We start from the raw sequence: 21092 nt of genomic DNA, 5'->3' as shown, positions 1-21092 counted from the left end.
TCAGGTCAGTTCACTCGAAGAATGGTGTTCATAAATTAGGTAATTGATCGGCTGATTGTATTCCTATTTCAAATTGTGATAGGGGGGTCTGTAAAACATGTTCAGCATTGTCAAACTGGTCAATATATTTTAGCCTGCGTGCGTTCTTGAAAGGCTCTATACTATTTATGCAAGATGTTTGATTGGTGAGCAAGGACCCATTTTCAAATAGATTTTTATGCATATGCCTTTAAAAGGATTCAAACTATTTACTTTCTTCTGGAAAGAAAAAAAAACAGTCCTTTACAGAAACTAAAGATGCGTGGGTATTGTGTTACCTGTTTATGATTCTTCAATGTAGGACCTATTTTGATATTGAATAATCCAAATTGTAGATTCTCTTATATTAATTATTTGATTTCATTTAGTCTGATTTTATAACTGGGACAAGATTATCCTTAATCTAGGCATCGCTAGGGGGGTATACCGATCGCCCACCCCCCCCCCACCCACCCCGCCCCCATGAGTAAAGTGAGTAAGTTTCACAAAAGCCTCTTCTTGGATGTTTCAGCAACCAAAATCAAACAAACAACAACAACAACAACAATAAAACCAAAAGAAAACTCTCCTGAAAAACGGCAATCTGAAGTATACCGCTAAATGAAGTTTAAAATCGCACGGTTTGTATAAACCTACATGTACTTTTGACGTCATTTGTTGCTAACAAATTCATTGACTTTAATGTAAGTAGTAGTCTACTTAAACTTTAATCCTGATTAAGCATATTTATTTTCATTTATTTTCGTTTCCAAACATAAAATAAAACAATATAACATGTTGACCGTAGTGCATGGCTGATAATCAGTTTAAACAAAGTAACTTACAATAAAGAAAATAATGTACAACATAACTTGGATCATGAAGACGCACCATGTACTATTTGTAATTAATTTCTTTCTTTGTTCAGTTCAAGGTGTGTTCTCGGGTCTATTGTCTTCTTTTTTTTTATTCGCATGAGAGCGGATTTCCTCCTTTAGTTATCTTTAGCCAATCTTTAAAAAATCATTGTTCTCTTTATCTAATTCCCGAACGACATCCGAGAATGCTTCAGCGAAATACAACACAAGCTGGCGCTATTACAGCGCGGAGCCAAAGAGATTCGATCATACATGTCCTCCGTAGCCTGGAGTACTAAGCGCCTATAGATAACAAGAGCGCAGAAGTCATTTGCCTATAGAGTTTGTTTCCGTGTCGCGCGCCCAATCCGCTGAGAAAATGACACATCCTCAAAGCTAAAACAAAGACAGTCCTCGATTTTGAACCTTCGGCGGGTGTATTTTCGGGGGTCGCGCGATCTGTGTGCTACGGGATGCTTGTAAGGACATAGATGATTGAAGAATACAAAAATATATATAAACGGATATAATCTGGACTAAGGATCATAAAGAGAGGCTTGAGCGAGAAGTCGGGCATAGAACGAACCAATGTTGCATCATGGCTACAGGCATATGAACTTGAAGCACAATTGAGGAAGAGGGGTGGGTCTAAGTGTAACCTATCAAATGGTTACACTCCGTAGTGAACATAACCTCTCTTTACCTAAGCCAATAAAAAAATTATTGTAAAAGAACTTTCGTGTATACAGAGGTTCTTTGCAATATTAGTTATCCCCTGATTTGCGTCAACTGCCCACTTTTGGCACCTTTAAGACCGTAACTTAAACAGACTTTAATCAACCTATTGTTGTTCCTCTTTATTCTTTTTTTTTAATAGAATTTATATTGTGTTTTCGACTGATATTTTGTAATTATTTATTCTGTTAATTTCTAATATTATGTATATTTTGTACATTGTATAAACTGGCCCCATTGAAAACGAGCAGCAACAATATAGTTGAAGCTGAAAATGGGCTACCAACCGTATCTGGTCCTTTTTCTCAGTATGATAACTTTGTATGTATTTTATATGTATTTATTATACGGAAATAAAAACAACAACAACAAAATGGCGAAATTACAAACTAAGAAGAGGGAATGCAATTTTTTTTCAATCGTGGGACATGCATAGGTATCAGATCTCAAGTGGTGTCTTTTGGGGGACTATCTAAACCCCACTGCTTTACGACGCTCAGAAAGTTTTTTGGTGGGATGAAATCTTGTAAAGTGCCTCGATACAAATTATTCCATTCACCTGTCACAATATTTTATTCCAATAGTCAGAATGCAAATTGCATATTACGAGTTGTGAGGTAGGCAATTAGACACTGGCCCGAATTCACAATCCTCCTTTGAGATTTCGGGCCATAATGTTTGTCCTATTTAGCTACAACTTTTGTATGCAATTTACATTTTGACTATTTGATAATAAGATACATTTATTTGTATCTTTTGAATGAATTAATTTGTATTAAAACACTTCACAAAGACGTATGTCGAGAAAATGGCCTTTTACTAAGTTTTAGAGGTACATGTATTTAAAAAGAAAATGAACTTTGGAGAGGCATGCATTATCTTTGTTTCTCTATTTTATATGTTCAATACACATAAAGGCAAAGATGCAAAGTGAATGAGAGAAGAAAATAGCTATATGCGAGAGTTTCAAGGCTTTAAAAAAGGTAAGTGGAGAAAGTAACATGCATGAAGAGCTATTTTGCAAAATAGGATACAGAAAGTAGGTGGTAGCAGTCAGGGGCGGTAATTTCTTTTCATGACCGAGGGGGGGGGGGGGGGGGGGGGGGGACATGCGAGGGAAAATCTGTATTCCGTTGGTATCACGGTGATCCCAACAAAGTACAGATTTGATACAATTTTACTGTACAATTTGAAGGATATTATGCGAGGGAGCGTCGCAACCTAGTGAGAAAATTTTTGCTTTTTATTTGTCCAAACGCTGCACTCTTGGGCCCTCCAGAGCCTAAAAGTGTGTTGCAGTCTTTAGTCAGTATTGCAATACATTTTTTGTGTGCACTTTTTGAAATTTTCCGGGGGGGGGGACGTGTCCCCTTTCCCCCGGTATCGCCGCCCCTGGTTAGCACTATTAGAACACAGTAACGGGGTGCAGATATTTATTGCTTTTCGGGCTGTTAATTAAAGAATCGGTATACAGCGTGTTTCCGACATAGCACCTTTCAAAAATAACAAATTCAATTAAATTATAAAAGCGGAGCTGGTTCAGCCCTTTACTTAAAGACGGAATATTTTTGATACTGCGAGGTTAACCAGGGGGTTAAAATAGCATTCCTGACATTGCGACAATGATCACATTATTTTGATTCATCGTCCTTATATTATGTACAGTATAGGCTCTTTCTCTATCCTCATTTGAGGGGACAAGACTTTCAATATCCCTACAGGAAAAGAATAGGCTGCGGCTGTATAATAGTGTCATTTTTAGAGAGGACAACAACTTCAGGACAGTTTAAAATAATGCTATTAGGAAATGGAAATTAAAATGATACTGTTTTCCCATCCTCTCACAACATTTTCACGATATGCGCGTATTGCTATATCATAAAATCCTCCATTGATAAATATAGGGGCATGCGGAATGTTTCATTCCTGTTTACTCTCCTTTTCTTAGCATGGAACATATTTTTTACGTGATTCAATTCATGTTTAACTGTACTTTTTATTTTTTTCTTGGTTAAAAAATTACGAACCGTTTTTACTCCTTTACTGCTCATTTGCCACTAACGGCACCTATGTTTATAGGACATGACAGGAAGATGAAGTTCATGCCCGAAATGTGTTGTACAAAAAATATTAGTTTTCCGACCAGAAGGCGAATGAAATGGGGCACACAAGCATTAATGGAGGGGGGGGGGGGGACGATGGGTGAAGAAGTTTATGAGAGGCAGTTTAGATCTAAGCTATAGTATCAGGAGTATTATAATGGAGAGGTATGCCGCTTACAAAGAAAATTATATATCAGTATACTGTATAGGCCTACATTTTCATTACTATTGTCAAGTGTCTTTTTCTTCCAAGTCGGGGAGCGAAAAAAAAAGGGAAGGTCGCGATTTTCTTATGTATTTTAGGTCGGGCTTTAGGTATGCATGAATGGTTTTAAAAGAGGGTTAGTTATGCCCAGAATGAAACGCCGATAACACAACAAAAACCCTCCTCCTCCAAAAAAAGATCCGTATAAGTGTGGAGGAGAGGAGCAACCTACTCACACGAGACTCGAGCGCTAGACCGAGTTGTCAAAGTGTTCTCGTTCGACTTTGAATCTGGCGAGTTTTTCGGGGGTATATTTCGAGACGACTCGGACAGTGCATGCAAAATGAAGTGCTAGTACAGTGCAGTAGACTTTCGATGCTTTTATTGATCTAATTTCGAGTTCTACTACTTGATGTACTGTTACAATGCCTGAACGTAAGTATTACTATATCAGATAAAAGATTCAAAAAATTAAATGATCGTTATTGTAACACTTGGTCAGAAATCATTGTCCTGTTTCGGCATAAATAACAATATATCCGGAGGCGGAGTCTCGGAGTCGGAGACAGACGAAGTAAATTCAGAAGCCTAGATCTATCCAAAATTTGACCCGTAACTCCGGCGTGGATATATTCTACTAAAATATACCCAAAATGAAGTACATATTCATTAAATGTCCAAATAAAGATCATGAGTTAAAAGTCGTTATGTTGGTTATCCTATACTTTAGGGTGTTTTATTTTTTTCGGTTCCTAACTTCAGTCAACAGCTCTACATCATAGTCGGGCTATCAGAAACGGTCATTTTTTGTCATTTTACCCTAGCTCTAACCCTAACCCTAACCCTAACCCTATCCCTATCCCTAACCCTAACCCTAACCCTAACCCTAAACCTAACCCTAACCTTAAACCTAAACATGCAAAAACTGACCGTTTTTGTACCTGGGCCGAATTGTCCCCTGGTCCGAGTTGGCCCGACTCCATGTAGATTCTAGAGCTGTTACTAAAGTTAGCAACCGAAAATAATAAAACACCCTAAAGTATAGGACCTGTTTTGTGTCAATTTTCTTGTTATTTTTTTAGTATTTTTCAGAAAAAAGTTGATATTAGTAGATCTAGACTATCTACACTTGTTCACAGGTTTCATGGCTAACCGCGCGCTGCACAATACAAGTGCATACCGATGGTGGGTTGCGGGCGCACGGTGGGCGCGCGCCTATGTGAAGTTATCTACGATAATGTCTCAGACCCTCATTATGGTAGATAACTTCACACAGGCACGTGCCTGCCCTCCTGCAACCCACTCCAGCGAAGCATATTGTATTGTGCAGAGGTTTGCTGTGAAACCCGTGTGTGACGTTTTTTGGATGAATTGTACGAGTTCTAGTCTACCACCTCAAACTGTTTATACTGTTCTTTGAATTTGAATGGGGATTTTTTTTTCAAATTTCTTGTTTATTAATTGTTTCCATTCATGTTGTCATGTAGGTTTTATGCCTGGATATTTAAATAGATGCATAAATATGAATCAATATTATTTCTCTTCATTTTTTCCATCCAGATGAGTTTTCAAACCCTTTACCGCCGAGTAATGTACGACACGACTCAACGGAGGATGACTCTGGGTAAGCTATAATGACCTTGGGTAGTCTTTTGAAGGTTAATGTTTCATACTTTAATTTGTTAAAACAAACTAATTGAGAAGAAAAAATCACATGTCATGAACATATTGGAATTATGCCTTTGATTTATGGCACTCGCTTTCTTATTCACCATACAAAGTTTATCCATTTTAAAAAATTGCTTATTTGAATGGTTCAATGTACATGTTTGAGGGCATGTTTCATGTAAACAATATCAAAGATAGTTGAATATTATTATTATATTTCTTTAAATAATTTACATAGAATAGTTCAGATCTTTAGAACATTTGTGAGAGATGAGAATGACCTCTTGATACCACATTGGTTCATTTTTTGTAGGTTGTTGTTGCTGTTTCTCTTAAAATATTGGCCTTACTGGCCAGGGGATATATATATTTTGGCATTGTTCATTACCGTTACATGATGCACATAACTTAAAGTTGAGCCTCGTTGTCGGTCAGTGATATCAGCCTGCTTGAATTTGGTATCAAATTGAGATTTGAATTTTTACTTCCTTTCATGATTAGGCTGCAGAAGCTGTCTAATGATGACTTTCGTAAGCTGTTGATGACTCCGAGGGATACGCCGGGTGAAGCTCCCCCTTCTTCTAAACCAACACAGCAGAAACCGTAAGTACACCTCTGTGTTCTATTATTCAAAGAACTAACCTAAAACCTTCATGTTTCAACAACATGATGGACCATAATTTAAGCGCCCTTTACTATGTTTCATATTTCTTACATGAAAAAAACTTCTTGATGGTAAAATATTCTGAGAATTATTTTGCCCTGTGCCATTCTAGAAAAGCCATTCTGTTATTAGTATGAATGAAACAAAAACACAAATAAAACAAAGTAAAAGTCCCCTGTCTTGAGTAGAATTAATTTGCCTGAATTACTTTTATTTAGCTCTTGAAAGTGATGTTGAATATTTTTTTGTTGTAAAGAACACAGAAAACCAATATATCACAAGGAAAGGATAGTAAGTGATTATTGGTTTGAAGCCAACTTTATTGCAGAGTGCTAGCTGCTAGCACAAAATAACTCAACTATTTGTAGAGTGCATACCGTAAAATGAATTATGCTTTTGTTGTAATTTGAATATTATATTTAATGTTGATGTTATTGTTAAGCTGATGAATGGCATGAGTAAATATATCACTAGGATTGATTTTCGAAATGTTATTTAATTCATTTTTTAAAAAATAGCTGTTGTTGGAGAAGGTTGAGTTCTGGATGGAGGTGAAAATAATATGTATCATTGTAATATGCAAGTGTGGAAGAACATCAGATATAAAATGTTCCCTGAAAAGCATGGCTTTCTGTGTACAGTGCAGAGGACCGTTGTTGCACACAGTTGTCATTCATTTACACATTAACAAAAGCATGGCAGCTTTTTTTTTGCAGCGGTATACTGCATCATATCTGAATGAGCCTTAAGTAAGGTAGATTGCTTCAACAGTTTTCTGGCACTGAACAGCTAATGATTTATGAAGCGCCTATTCTATCTCATTATCTTTCAGGTTAGTGAAAGATTATAATGAGGAGGATGATCCCAGGGCAAGGAGGCGTAAGAAAAAGAGGTAAGTGCAAACATACTTGAAATGTAAGTGAGCAAAAAACTTTGATGGTTTTAATGTAAAAAGGGGGATGGCATATACATACATATCTCCTTTGGTTGAATATCAATACATTTATGTACTGGGAGTTGTATATGTTTAAAGCATATCATGTTAGTGCTTATCATGTAAGCTGAGGTTAAATAAATTGTCTATATGTCTATGAAATGGTTTCATATCCATATGTTATAACACTATCCCTTAGACACATGTATTCCTTTTGTGACAGTTTAATTTCAAGAGAAGAAGATATAATTAGTTTACATTATAAATGTGATTTGTGTTTTTGTTCCTTCATTTTACAGTTACTATGCCAAGCTCAAGAAACAGGAGATGGAGAGGGAGGCAGAGCTGGCAGAAAAGTACAGAGATAGGGTAAGTGTAATATCATAAAAAGAAATTGCACAGTTTCAAAGCTTACTATATCTAGATCATGACCTCTTCAGTACCATTTATCATTATCCAGTGGTATTCTACTTTAATTCATATATGCTTGATTTGTTGCCCATCGCATTGAAAGGGTAAAGCTGCTACCTTTGAATGTTAATTGAGTTATTGAGATAAAGTGTTGATAATTTTGTCTATCCTATTTTTTTTGTAGGCCAACGAAAGAAGAGAAGGTAAAACAGACTATGATGAGACTGAAATCGTCAGCACAACAGCAAACTACAAGGCTGTAGCTCCCAATGCACCAGCGTGAGTATCCCTATCGCTACTAACATCGGATTGTCCATCCCTAGATTATTCACTATGGGTGCTTTTGTAAAAACAAACATAAGTTTGCAACCTGTTGGATTATCCTTCCCATACTTGACCTGTTACATTAAATAATAAATGATGAGAACATTGGACTAATTATATGTTAGATGCCACTTTTACACCAAACCAGAAGTACTAATTTCCATGGCATTTAAATTGTGAATGACATATGTATTTATTTGTTTTTTAAGTTTTACAATCAAGAACTACAGTACAGCTTTACAGTAGTCATTTGAATTAGACATCCAAAACATGGGTGCTTTTGTGAATAACACTAATTTCTTTTCATATTTTCTGATTAAGTTTGGATCAGGTATATTTGAATCACTAAAATAAAAATGTGAGACATCAAAACTGTATACCGGTAGTTTTTTATGTACACAGACACCATGCTAACATAAATAAATCTGGAGCATTTCAGAATGAAGGGAAGTTAGATTTACCAAAAATATGGCTGGTAATAAAATTTAATTAAAACCGATTTTGATCCCTATGATTTTAATTTGTAGAGATTCTGCAGCATCTAACAGGCGTAAGCAGCTTATTGATGAGAGTAAATATCTTGGTGGTGACATGGAGCATACTCATTTGGTGAAAGGTCTGGATTATGCCCTGCTACATAAGGTAAGCAAAAGAAAACAACAACACAAAACCAAAGGGGACCAAAAAAAAGGGACACTGTTTATGTCTTAAAGGCATCGTTTGACAATGTTAAATCTGAGATGCATAACCCTACGTGTTATCAGTGTCTGTGCTATGTTGTAAGAATAAAGCCCTAAAAAAATTGCGCTTTAAAATGATCATGAAGTGCTTCAAAAAATAAATATCTTTGAGTGACGGGTTTTACCATACTAATTTTTCCCCAATAGACTGTTGTGTTACAAATAAAATTCATTGGGAAAATGTTTTTCAATCTTAAATATATTGATAATCAGACGGGCGATCGGCTTGTAAACGTCATGTGATTCTTGACTGACCTAAAGGTTTTGTAGTTGGTATGAAGTTATGATCAATTTAAATTAATCACAATTCTGAGATTTCTGAGTTGTATGTAATGAAAAACTTTGAATACAAACATTTATCTCTACTTTTTCATTTTTTCATTTGTGACAAAGACATTTACTTTTGTTTTATGACATTTGTCTGGAGAATATTAATTACCTTGACAGGATACCGATTTGTTGCTGGTTAGAAAAAGTAGATTAACCTTTATTCCTCTTATGACATCATTTCCTGTTCCTTGTTTGTAAAGGTACGAGCTGAAATCAACACCAAGGAGCGAGAAGTAGAAGATGTCCTGGAGAGTACTTACCAGAGTAAGCCTAAAGAAGTGTAAGTATTTCTTTATACCTGTCCCCGTAATCTTGGGTATAAACATAAACATCTATGTCTCCTGGTACATCAATTATGTAGATAATATAAGCAAAATACGATACATCTCTTGAAACGTTGTAAGTTTATCTCCTAAATGGATGTCAACAAATGTCCTCTTCTTTGTCTTTTCTAAGTTTTGCCATACAATTTAAATGAAATATACACTACTTATTTCCAGTTTAAAAAAAAAAAAACTCTAGCATTTATTTTGCTACTCTTTTTGTCCTTCAAAAGGTAATAATGCGAGTACTATTTTTGAGTCACTGTTTGCAAGTTTGCATCATTTCATGTCAATGTATTTTAAAACGTGTTAAAGAAGTGTCCTTGAATTTGAAATGTAGACATACATGCATACCAGAATATCATGGTTTTTAGTCAGATGCTCAGTAGAGCAAGATTATTAATATATTATGATACTGCAATAGTTTTGACCTCAAGTATTATGTAGGACGATATTGGGTCAGAAGATTACCGTCAAGTAATTTTCTTGGTTGTTTTTCAGGGATGCTGAAGAAAATATCCAGTTCAAAGGCCGGCTTGGTAAGTAAATTCAGCAGATTATTGACCATTAATAAATTAGTTTGATTCAATTCAAGGTTTATAAATATGGAATACAATGATGCACATGCTGCAGCTAAAAAGCTGAAATGTATTTGTTTACCACTATCAAGGATACATATAAATAGAAAAGAATATCTATTCACAAAACATATCAACATAATCGTTACAATAAAATCATGAAAGTCTGATTAAAAAGAAAACTGTTCAAATATACAAATAAAACAGATACTGAGTTTGTAAAGGAAAGCAGAGAACAATCGATTATTAAGAAGGTCAATAAAATATGTTGTCGCATTTTGTTAAAAATGAGTGGTCCCGCATTCATATTGACTACACTTTTGTTTATTTTGTAATGACATGCCAACAATTTTTTGTGTGATATAATTTGACATAATTGTTGTCTCATTGTGTTCATTGTTTCTTATATTTTATGATTAAAGATTAAAAGTCTTTCCTGTATAGCATTCATTAATGTTTTTGTATTGTGTTTAGAGGTGTGGTATTAGCTCAATCACCTTCTCTTTGATATTTCTACAGCACGAAACATCTACCGCAATGTCTTCAAGATGCACCAGCCCCAGCGTAACGAGTCCTTCCTCCCAGGCCGTATGGCTTACCAGGTAGATCTAGATGATGATTTTGTTGAGACGGACATCCCTACCACGGTAATGAGAAGCAAGGCCGACTGCCCAACTGTAGAAGTAAGTAGACGTTTTGTCGATCACACTTTAAGAAAGTTCTGAAAAACAATGTAAAGTTGAGTGTAAGCAGAAAAATCACAGAAAGTGATCTGTGAAAGCTTCAGGGAATATGGGAATATGAGCAGAAAATTATGAAGTTTTGAGATTTGACCATAAATGAAAATGGAATCTCAAATTGGAACATCAGTATAGTGAGTGAGATGTGTGTTGGGACTGCTCTCGATTGTCTCTTGGCTAAAGAAAATAATTTCTGTTTTAATATTATTTTTAGGCATGATTTTCCAGGCATAAGAACTTGGACTTTCCAATTTGTTATGTTATATCTGATATATTAGATAGCCTTGATTACACTTTGTTTTATGAAATTAAGGATAATTGCAATCTTATGCCTTATTTTTTCTCGAGCTGTCCCGTCTTTCCTGTAAAATGCACTCTCCTAAGACAATGCAAGCAATGGGTATGTGCTAGTACGTGCAGGGTTGCTTGTATACCAGGTGGTCAATATAACATGGAAAAATGACCAGGAGTGAAATATGCTAATTTTGATCCTTGCAATCGATATCACATGATGAGCTGTGGACCAATCACAACTTTACCATGTAACACATGCTCTTTTACTTCATACCACAGTCACAAGCAACTCTGACTACCAATGACATTGTAATCAACAAGCTGACTCAGATTCTCTCCTATCTGAGACAAGGTCAAAGGGGAAAGAAACTCAAGAAGAAAGAAAAAGGTAAGTTTTTATTTTTCTTAAAGGAAATTCATGTAAATGTTGATAGAAATTTGTATGAGATGTCCTTACAACCATACATGAAGAGAATCTGAATAACTTGCTAAGTTAAAATGATACCTAAAATAATTTGTTCTCCTTTTGTTTGTGTTAAAGCAGTGTCTTTAAAATCACTTGCCATCCTAGGGCATATAATTATTCAGTCTAATCGGCCAATGATAACTTTTGGATTTGTGAAGAATGTGCTTCATAATGTACAGAGTATTATTATGTGAATGCTCTAGATGGAGCTATATCAGTGACAGGAAGGAACTGCCAGTAATTTTGCCTCCCTTTATAAATAATTTCATTTGTTATTTCTGTAAATTATCTTTTGCTCATAACTTGGATTCTTATGGAAACTGTCAAAATCAAACATATCTACATATGTGAGAAATCACAAGATATGTTCATGTTGCGTTTAAAGCAACCAATACATTTAACAGAATTATTCTGAATGCAATTTGATCAGTCTTGTTCCTTTTATACTTTATCCTTTTCACTTTTGATTTATATTTTTGCCATGATTATGGTTATTATGTGGATAATATTTTTGAATGATTACTGTAAATTTTATCTGTTTTTCAGGCAAATTGAAGGATGACAAGATGGATAAGTCACATGCTGGAGATGACAAGTAAGGAAGCCAATAAATTTATATTACTTTAAAACAAGATAAATATTGATTGAAATACATGTACCTTCAGTTTAAACATATAATCAGTACATAGAAACTTCTGTTCACAATTGCTCACCAATCAAAATTCCTTGCAATTATGTGACATTATTATACATTATCACATCTTGTCCTCTCATAATAGATGTTTACATGCCTGGCATGGCCAAGGCTTTGCTGAATAGATTTTTGAGAGCTTCAAGTTTGTTCAAACTTACTTTTAATGGTTAGTCAATGGAACCGTGTGAACCGATGCACAAACAATGGATTTACATTTCTAGAAATATGCATATTTAATTTAACTTTTTTTCTTTACATCTTTACATCACATTTTGGTTCATGAAAATGTTAACAATGATAGGTAACTTTTGTGAATGATTATTTTATTATCCTTTCATTACACAACTACCTAAATGAAATATTAGTCCTAAATGTGTGTTTGCTCCCTTCTCCCTGGCACACAAAGATATATTCATTTTCAGTGATAAACTAATGTCATCAAGCATTCATTGTTCCTTGACAGTATCTTTGGTGATCTTGTGAACTACCATCCATCCTACAACAAACCCAAGGAACAGCCCAAACCCCGGGACAAGGACAGAGAGAGAGAGAGAGACAGAGATAGGGGTCGGGATCGAGACCGACCCAGCCGGGATTATGAGAGACCCCGGGACAGCGAGAGGGACCGGGACCGAGACCGAGATAGGAACAGGGATAGAGACAGGGATAGGCAGAGGACCGACAGGGGACGGGACTATAGGGACAGCGAGAGGGACCGGGACCGGAAGCCCAGGTCCAGTTACTTTGAGAAACCCAAGGATGCTGATGAGGTTAGTTTATAGAATCCCACGACTTTACAACTATTGTATAAACTTAATTTTGTATATTCACCTTACCACATGTAATGCTAATTTACATAATTTATTGTTGTATATTTCTGAATGCCTACACTTTCTGTCCTCCCCTGTACATTTACATATCTTCCCCTCTTTTGTATCTTTTCATTCGTTCTCTACTGCTACGTTTCTTTCACACACAAATCATCTTTGTGTCTTTCTTTATCTGAATGTCATACACTGGCCACATTATCATATTAAAACAAAAATTCTATATACAATGAGTTTTACCGTCTGTGTCAAGATGCAACTGTTTAAATTGGAATTATAAAAAGAAAAAAGAAAAAAACTTTAGTCTAGATTTTCATTTGAAATTGTAGCCATAATGTTCTTTAGATTCTAATTGTGCACTCATCTTACACTCTCTATGCCATTACAGGACTTTGACAAGCCTCCTTCTGCTGATAAACTTCTGCAGAGCATCAGTGAAAAGTTTGGAAAGGTAAAGTTGATTGATCAGCCCCTGCAATAACAATTCATCAACTTGTATTACTAATGGTTTTTAAGTATTCCAATCTCGGTATTAGTCTCCAACAGTCTTCTATAAATACTATGAATAATGTAGTAAATGACATTGGCTATTCCTGATAACAGTCAAAGTGGGACATTGTTTTATTGCAAAATTTCTTTACCGTTACTTTTGAAATCATGTATCCGCAACAAAAAACAAGACTTTCGTAGTTTGAATACTTTCAACATGTTTCACAAGATTCTATTCACAATTTGTATGCATAATTTCAAATATGTTTCCTTTTCAATCTATATCTGCAGCCTCCACCCGAAAAAGAGGATGAATCTCGCTTCAGAGCAGGCTGGGAAAATGAAGACAAATATCCTTTTGTAAACATGGCTTTAAATCATTGTATTATTAATGATTTTATTAATGTACTGGCTCAATGGACTCGCAAACTTTATGATATGTGTCACCCCAGGAACTTTGAAAAAGTGATGTTACCTGTCTTATGTTTTAGAATAATCTTTAAAAATCAATCTGCATTTTTCTAAAGAATACACTTCATTTTCCTCCTCTTCTTTTAAATTTTTTTTTTTTTAGAGGGATTTCTTGTACCCTTTACGTGCATTCATTCTTTTCCACTTTGTTCCTTTGTTTTTCTTCTTGGGGGGGGGGGTGTCATTCTTGTGTGCAGTATTAAGTCATTGCAATTGTAAATGTTATTTAACCTCAATAAATGTAGTATGTATAACTTTTATATTACTGACTTGCAATGAAGAAGCACAATTAACATGAGTAGTCTGCTTGTTAGTACTTGTAATTTGTAGATGCTTCTGTTTCCCTTAACCATAGTATTCACAGCTCAGCAGGCACGTGACAGAGGGTAAGTTAATTCAAATATTTTTTTTCTCCTGAATTTCTTCTTCTTCTTCAATATTAAGCTCCACACTAATATATGCAATATAAAGGATCTGTTCGCATGGGGTTCTCATTTTAATTTGAAAATTATAGAGGCCAGGGGAGCATTTAACAAAACTTGTCATCAGTGACAAATGACACTTTTTGTTATAAGCTACTGAAATCCTTGCTTCTGATTGGTTATCAGCAAATTTGTCACTGATTTTTGTCATTTGTCATTGAAAAAAGGCTTTGTGAAACGACCCCAGGAGTGAATATTTTTGGCCCGTGTTCACCGGACCTCTGTTAGTGTCGAGCCCTTGTTGATCATGTATTAATGAAAGGAGGTGGGGGAAAGATTTTGAAATGGGTTAAAAAGCTGCAGGATTGCAACATTTCAAGCGTGTGTGAACTCTCAAATGGCGTGATGGACATGTGTGCTATATAAGAAGCCACTAGTATTAGTATTGAATATTATTATTATTATTATTATGATTATTATTAATATCGTCATCGTCATCATCATCATTATTTAAACTTCTTACAATTTATCTTTTCTTTTCTCTATTAGCATTGCGTTGACTGGAGAGGGTGACAAAGGGAAAAACAAACAGGGCAAGAAGGGAGCTAACTTTGATAGCTACTTTGAGTGTTATCCAGGGTAAGTGATGATATACATGGATAGGAATGAGAGTAAGGTAGACTTACACGGTCCTTTGAAACTTGGTTAAATTTAACTTTGAATGTTCCTTATTTCACAATGATGCTAGCAGTTTATTCATAATACAAATAATAGTAAGGCAGATTATTTGGGGTCAGCATTCATATTCCACCTTATGGTTCAAAACCATAAGTCTCAATATTAACAATGTAGCAAATGGGGGAGGGGAAGGGGGGCTGGAGAGGAAGTTTTTTCGTAATATTTTCTCTTGAATTTCTTTGGCATAATATTTAATTGGGTTCTACTGCAGCAAAAGCCGGATGCAAAGCTTGGAACCTCAGAGTTTCAGGAAATTTGCTTTCACTCTCCAGCACAAAAAGTGATTTACAGTGATTTATTGGTGGGTTTAAGCTGACAGGTCACATATGACTTACAGCTCTCAGTTTCATCTTGTTTTATTTGAATTTCTCTTTTCAACTTTTGATGGTGTTATGCCATTGGCAGCAAATTCTGCCCAGTAATATTAGTATTCTGCTATGCATTTGGACGAAAACATTCCTATGTGTTTTATCCTGAAGTGGAAACATTAAAACACATTGTGAAGATTCTATAGGATTGAAGCTAATATCTAAACAAATCAAATAATGAAATAGAAATTCAAGGTCCTCAATTTGACACTGAAAGTTCATTTAGGATTATTGTTTGTAATCCTATTAGTACAGATGGGGTGAATTTCTTTTCTCAACTTACCAGTGCGTTATCTTCATCATTATTGTTCTGTCATATTTTATTTATTTTTTCGTGTAACCCCAGTTATCTTCATCATTATTGTTCTATCATATTTTATTTATTTTTTCATGTAACCCCAGTGCCATGGAAACAGCCGATGCTCTTGATGATTCTGATGATGATGTAGACTACTCCAAAATGGACCAGGTAAAACAAAATAATAATACTTTGTTCTTGTATAGCGCATTTCAGGACCGCAGGCCCTCTCAAAGCACTTTACAGATAAGTATATTATTACCCCAGTCATCGGATTCAGGCTTACCCGCACACAATGTATGCACATTCTCCACTCACCTTCTCATCTAACCACATTAACTTTCAAATCCTACCAGGTACCCATTTAACACCTGGGTGGAGAGTGGCAAATGTAGACATATGTGGTCAATGGTTACTTTCTATCTTCAGCTATTATTCATTGTCCTCCATAATGCATCGAGATACAAAATTGTGTTTCAGGTCATTTAATAACCCTTACATGAAGAAAAAATATAATGACAAATGATTTATGCTACTTTATGCAATTCAAAAATTACCCCCCAAAAAGTCAGTCACATTGAATATTATCTGGAAAGGGAATTTTGTGATTCACAATGTGCTGAACATGATATATAGATCACTTTTGAAGATTAAAGGCCCAAATAATAAATGTGTTTGTAGAGTGTGAGATGAGTAATTTTGCAAGGGGGGGGGGGGGGGGGGCAGGGGGCACACTTACAAAATATATCTGACAACTGAATTTTTCAAATCACTTTAAGGACTTTAGGGTGTTGATGAAAAATCTCTGACATACAAGCAAAGAAAATATAAAGTGTTTGCATGATTGAGTCTTATAATGGGCAAACGGGAATGTGTCTGTTCCCCTCTAAATCTGCTGGTTCTTTTGTTTGTATCTGGTTTTTAATATGTGTAAATAGAACTTAAAGAGAAGGTCGAGTTCTGGGAAGAGGTGAACAATAATTTGTGGAAGAACATCAGATAAAAATGTTCCCTGAAAAGCATGGTTCTTCAAATGCATTAATATTCTAAATATGCCATGTAACATTGTAAAATCGGGACAGACTTTTATGCCACATGTTCGTGTAGTCGAATATACATCTTTCTGTGTACAGTGCTTGTAACTTTACCAAGACTGGGCCAAATTTCTTATCATTTTGATGATTCCAGAACCTTGCAGTACATACCAATACTTTCTGATCGATTCCTCACCATTTCTTTCACAATACAATTGCATGACCAGACCTCAACTTTATCTTTAATCACTTATATCTTTCTTCTCTTGTAAATCAGGGTAACAAGAAAGGTCCAGTAGGAAGATGGGACTTTGATACGGCTGAGGAATACAGTGACTACATGAACCAGAAAGAAGCTCTACCAAAGTAAGTCATCTTCTCAATATTAAAGGGAACCATCTGGTGATACAACCCTCTCTTAACCCCTCCTATATAAGTTGTATAATGAAAACAAAAATGATTCCTGCTGTTTTTTTTTCTTGCGTAAATTATTGTCGCGAGTGGCTGTGCAGTATGGCAGCCATCCAACACTCGCTGAGAAAGACGGAAAAGTATCAAGTATTCTCTTAATAGAAGCCAATTTTTCATGGAAAACTGATTTGTTGTGATGACCTGAAAATCAATATTTAGCAACTTTGTGTGAGTAAAATCACCAAAAATTACAGATAATCATACGCGCATGCGTCCGCGCAGGGTTGTCGTGTCGTTTTTTTTAAGACTCATAGCACCGCATAGGAAATTACTGATTTATTCCAAAAATTAATGATTTTGAGCCTTGTGATTACTGATTTTCTCTGCTGGAGGTTGGCAGCTCTGTCTTGAGATGCTCACCTGTTGCATTTGAAATATTAGACATTTCATCAATATTTGTATCACCTCTTCACTTTACATTCCCTTTATACTAACCTCTATTCCTCTTTCTCCTATTCTCTCTCTCTCTTTAATGACAGAGCTGCTTTCCAATTTGGAATCAAGACCTCGGAGGGTAGGAAGACGAGGAGAACTCACCCGGAGAAGAATGAGAAGGCTGCACTGGATAGAGAATGGCAGAAAATTAGTCAGGTGAGATGATGATGATGATGATGATGATGATGGTGTTTATGATGAAGGTGATGAAGGTGATGATGATGATGATAATGAATAGCATGATTATAACGATCCATAGTAATATATGCTCAATAAAGATCATATTTAGAATTTGGTAAGGATGTAAAGTAGGTGAATGTTTATATTTATGTTTATGCAGTGCTTGGGTTTTTCACAAAGCTGTGATTGAATGAAGCGCAGTAAATAATAAATCTAATAAATGTATAATTGCATTTACCAATAGCACAAACAAGGAACTGCACATTGATTGTTAATGTCAAAATGAATAGCAAAACAATTATGATAAATCTTGTAATATATTCCAAATGCTAACTAGTTAAATGTTTGCATGTCTGTTCCCTTGATGTAATTCTTATTTTGATTCATCATCATTTTTTTTTAATATCTAGATCATTGCAAAGAGAAAGGAGACTGGAGAGGGAAGAAGGTAAGAACAAATGATTCAATACACATGATGTTAACTCATATGCTAAAGCACGGAGTTAACGCCATCCTGGCTCTCAACAGACAAGATTCCCAAAGACTCTGGAAGAGAACTATGACTTAAGCTTTATGTAGCTCAACCCCTGAAAAGTGGGATTTAACCAATAATAATTTAACATGTATCAATTTTTTATGTTAAGTTTTGTGTATTTGTAGTATTTCTAAGATTAAAAAGTAATTCTTTTGGTAAACAAGGTAATACTGGATGTTGTGGTTAATGTTGGAGCACTAGGTTAGTTTTTTTTACACTTTCCATTTGCTGAATGAATGTTTATTCAATGTTCAGAGTCATTATTGCCAAATTTTATTTATGGAAAGCAATAAATCACTTGATTTATTGGTCTTCTCACTACCCTTAGCTCTTGAACTGACGTTTTTGTGGTTTGTCTCCCTCTATTTTCACCCTACAGGCCCGTGGATTCAAAACGGCCCAAGTACTGATTCTACTATAGGCCCATTTGGAAAGACTTTGTATTCTGTGTTCGAGATATGTCACCACAATGCTATCGTTATCAGACTATTTAGAGATCGTCAAACTACTTTTGCTCTCAACTGCATCCTCCTTGGAAAAGAACAGAGATGTCATCCAAGTATCATTTAAAATGTTTTCACCTGCCAAAGGATCTGATCAAAACATGTTCCATACAAGGACATCTTCACTTTTCTTGTCTTTTATACACGTTCCATCTTGAATAAATATCAAAATGCATTTATTTGATTACTCCTGTTCGATTCTGGTCCAAGTTGGCTGTAGGTTGTGTGGATAGTGTGGGTGAAGACATTTATGGAGCACCACCAGGGGCACCAATCTTACCCAGCAGATGTAATGCAAATTGACAAGGTCATTGATTAGGAGGAGGGTGTAGGAGAGGATCATAGTGTCTTTTCACATTCCCTTTCCCTTATGCCCTCTATTACTCTTTTTCTAATTTTCCTCTTCTTTCACTAAGTAATAAAGGGGAGGGGCAGGCAGTGTATTTATTTCACTGTTTTCCAGAGCTTACAGTAATAGTTAATGTATTGTGTTGATTTTTTTAGCAAGAAATATGTGTACATTTTTAATCTGCAGTAGATTTGTAGTATGGTATACTGCCATATTAAATGTGTTCTTCAAAGTCACACAAATCAATTTTTCACAAATTTAATTTTAAATTCATAGTAACAGATAATAGGTTATCCAATCTAGTCTTGTAATTTGTGTACAGGGTGGCCCCAAAAGAATGCAACACCTGAGATCTGCAATTTCAGAGAAACCATCAACACAATGTCATTGATTTTTATTATATTGGGTAGACATTTTTTTTTAGTAAGATGGCACCAATATTATAAATAAATGGTAATATGTTTTGATTCTATGGCTATTTTTGTGAGGCAATGTTGTTTTCAAACTTTGCTACTTTTGCAACCATAGTCGTGCTTGAAGCAGCAAGAAACTTGCATGTGATGGCTTACCATAAATCAGCTGTGTTGACGAGAGCAGCCGGCCACCCTGTATTGCCAATATCTTGTTACGTAATCAAAGTTGCATGTTTAAGGAACAGAAGCTGTTGAGACTACAGATATTCTGTATATGCAGTTCATGATTTAGTAAGAAAAGACGGAGCAGTGGATTTTTTTTTTACATCTGTGTGATTTTTATTTTGATCAGGATATTCATGTACGTATAAATTTGGGAATGAGGCAGATGATGAATTTTTTATTTATGTTCCATGTATTGATATACTGTAAAAAATGTATGCACATATAAATTTTCAGAGTGGATATTCACATTCTCGCATCAATGTCTCCCAATTTTCTGTGGCATTGTGATTAAATCTGGAATACATATACAGTCAAACCTGCTTTAGTGATCACCTGTCTACAGAGACTACATTTTTGTTTCCCTTGAAAATGGTTTCTCATTGAAACATTTACTATAGGCACCTGACTACAAAGACCACCTGCCTATAAAGAACATTCTTGTCTCCCTTGGGTGGTCTTTATAGACAGGTTTCACTGTATAACCATCCACTTTTGTGTGGATTCAGTGTTGATCCTCAAGTCTCTCTTCTTGAGAATCATGGAGTAGGCCCCCCCCCCCCCCCCACCCACCTTAATGTACACAGTTGATCATGAAGCTTACTATCAAGCCCAATGCCATTGTATTCAGGTATACTGCAAAACATTGGAAACACATATCAATTTTGTATGTTTGTATGTGATTGTGAATAGAGTGGTTAAATACTTTAATCTCTAAATTTATACCTGACGTAACACATCTTGAGAGTGACTTGCTGAAATGATTGTTATTCTTAATTATGTTCTAAACGGAGAATTTTAACGATGTAAATTATGTAAACTCAGTAGTCCTTGAATAAGCCAGTTCACGGTTGCAGTCTGAGCATGAGCAGATAAAGGTCATTGCAGAACAAATTTTGAAATACACTGAGACGTTATACTGGATGCGTGCTCATGAAAGTTATGTGATCATTATTCATTCATGCACATTCAATGAACTCCATGATACACAGGTGGAAGTATTCTTTGAAAAGGGGAAACAAAGGTTATCTATATATCGCTGTAGGAGTGATTATTTCAAAATGTACAAAGTTGGACGTCTTCATGTTTTGAAGATCTGTGGATATTCGGGGTCATTGCAGTGATGTGCTAACCGTGAACTGGTCTATTGCTTAGAGATTCTATAGGGCAGGATTGTGTTGTACAGATATTATTTCAACATTTTCTGAGTCGCAATGAAATACATGTATACATTTGAAGACTGTTAATGACAGA

At 35.4% G+C, this 21092-nt stretch overlaps 1 protein-coding gene across 1 annotated transcript; it reads left to right on the top strand.

The window, feature by feature from the left end:
• The first annotated feature begins 5450 nt into the window (after positions 1-5450).
• LOC586140 (protein Red) lies at positions 5451-19749 on the top strand. Its single transcript, XM_030980579.1, has 21 exons — positions 5451-5541; positions 6087-6188; positions 7082-7141; positions 7483-7552; positions 7779-7873; positions 8446-8560; positions 9189-9268; positions 9813-9850; positions 10409-10572; positions 11203-11311; positions 11936-11984; positions 12547-12853; positions 13299-13361; positions 13691-13749; positions 14233-14256; positions 14842-14931; positions 15801-15867; positions 17008-17096; positions 17681-17792; positions 18227-18264; positions 18731-19749. The coding sequence occupies exons 2-21, from the start codon at positions 6127-6129 to the stop codon at positions 18759-18761; spliced, it is 1722 nt and encodes a 573-aa protein (XP_030836439.1). The 5' UTR covers positions 5451-5541; positions 6087-6126; the 3' UTR covers positions 18762-19749.
• Positions 19750-21092: the final 1343 nt, after the last annotated feature.

Source organism: Strongylocentrotus purpuratus, unplaced genomic scaffold, assembly GCF_000002235.5.
Source record: "Strongylocentrotus purpuratus isolate Spur 01 unplaced genomic scaffold, Spur_5.0 spur5_scaffold_11, whole genome shotgun sequence".
Classification (NCBI taxonomy): Eukaryota; Metazoa; Echinodermata; class Echinoidea; order Camarodonta; family Strongylocentrotidae; genus Strongylocentrotus; species Strongylocentrotus purpuratus.
Note: the sequence above shows the minus strand (reverse complement) of the source record. Positions and strands in the feature narration are given on the sequence as shown.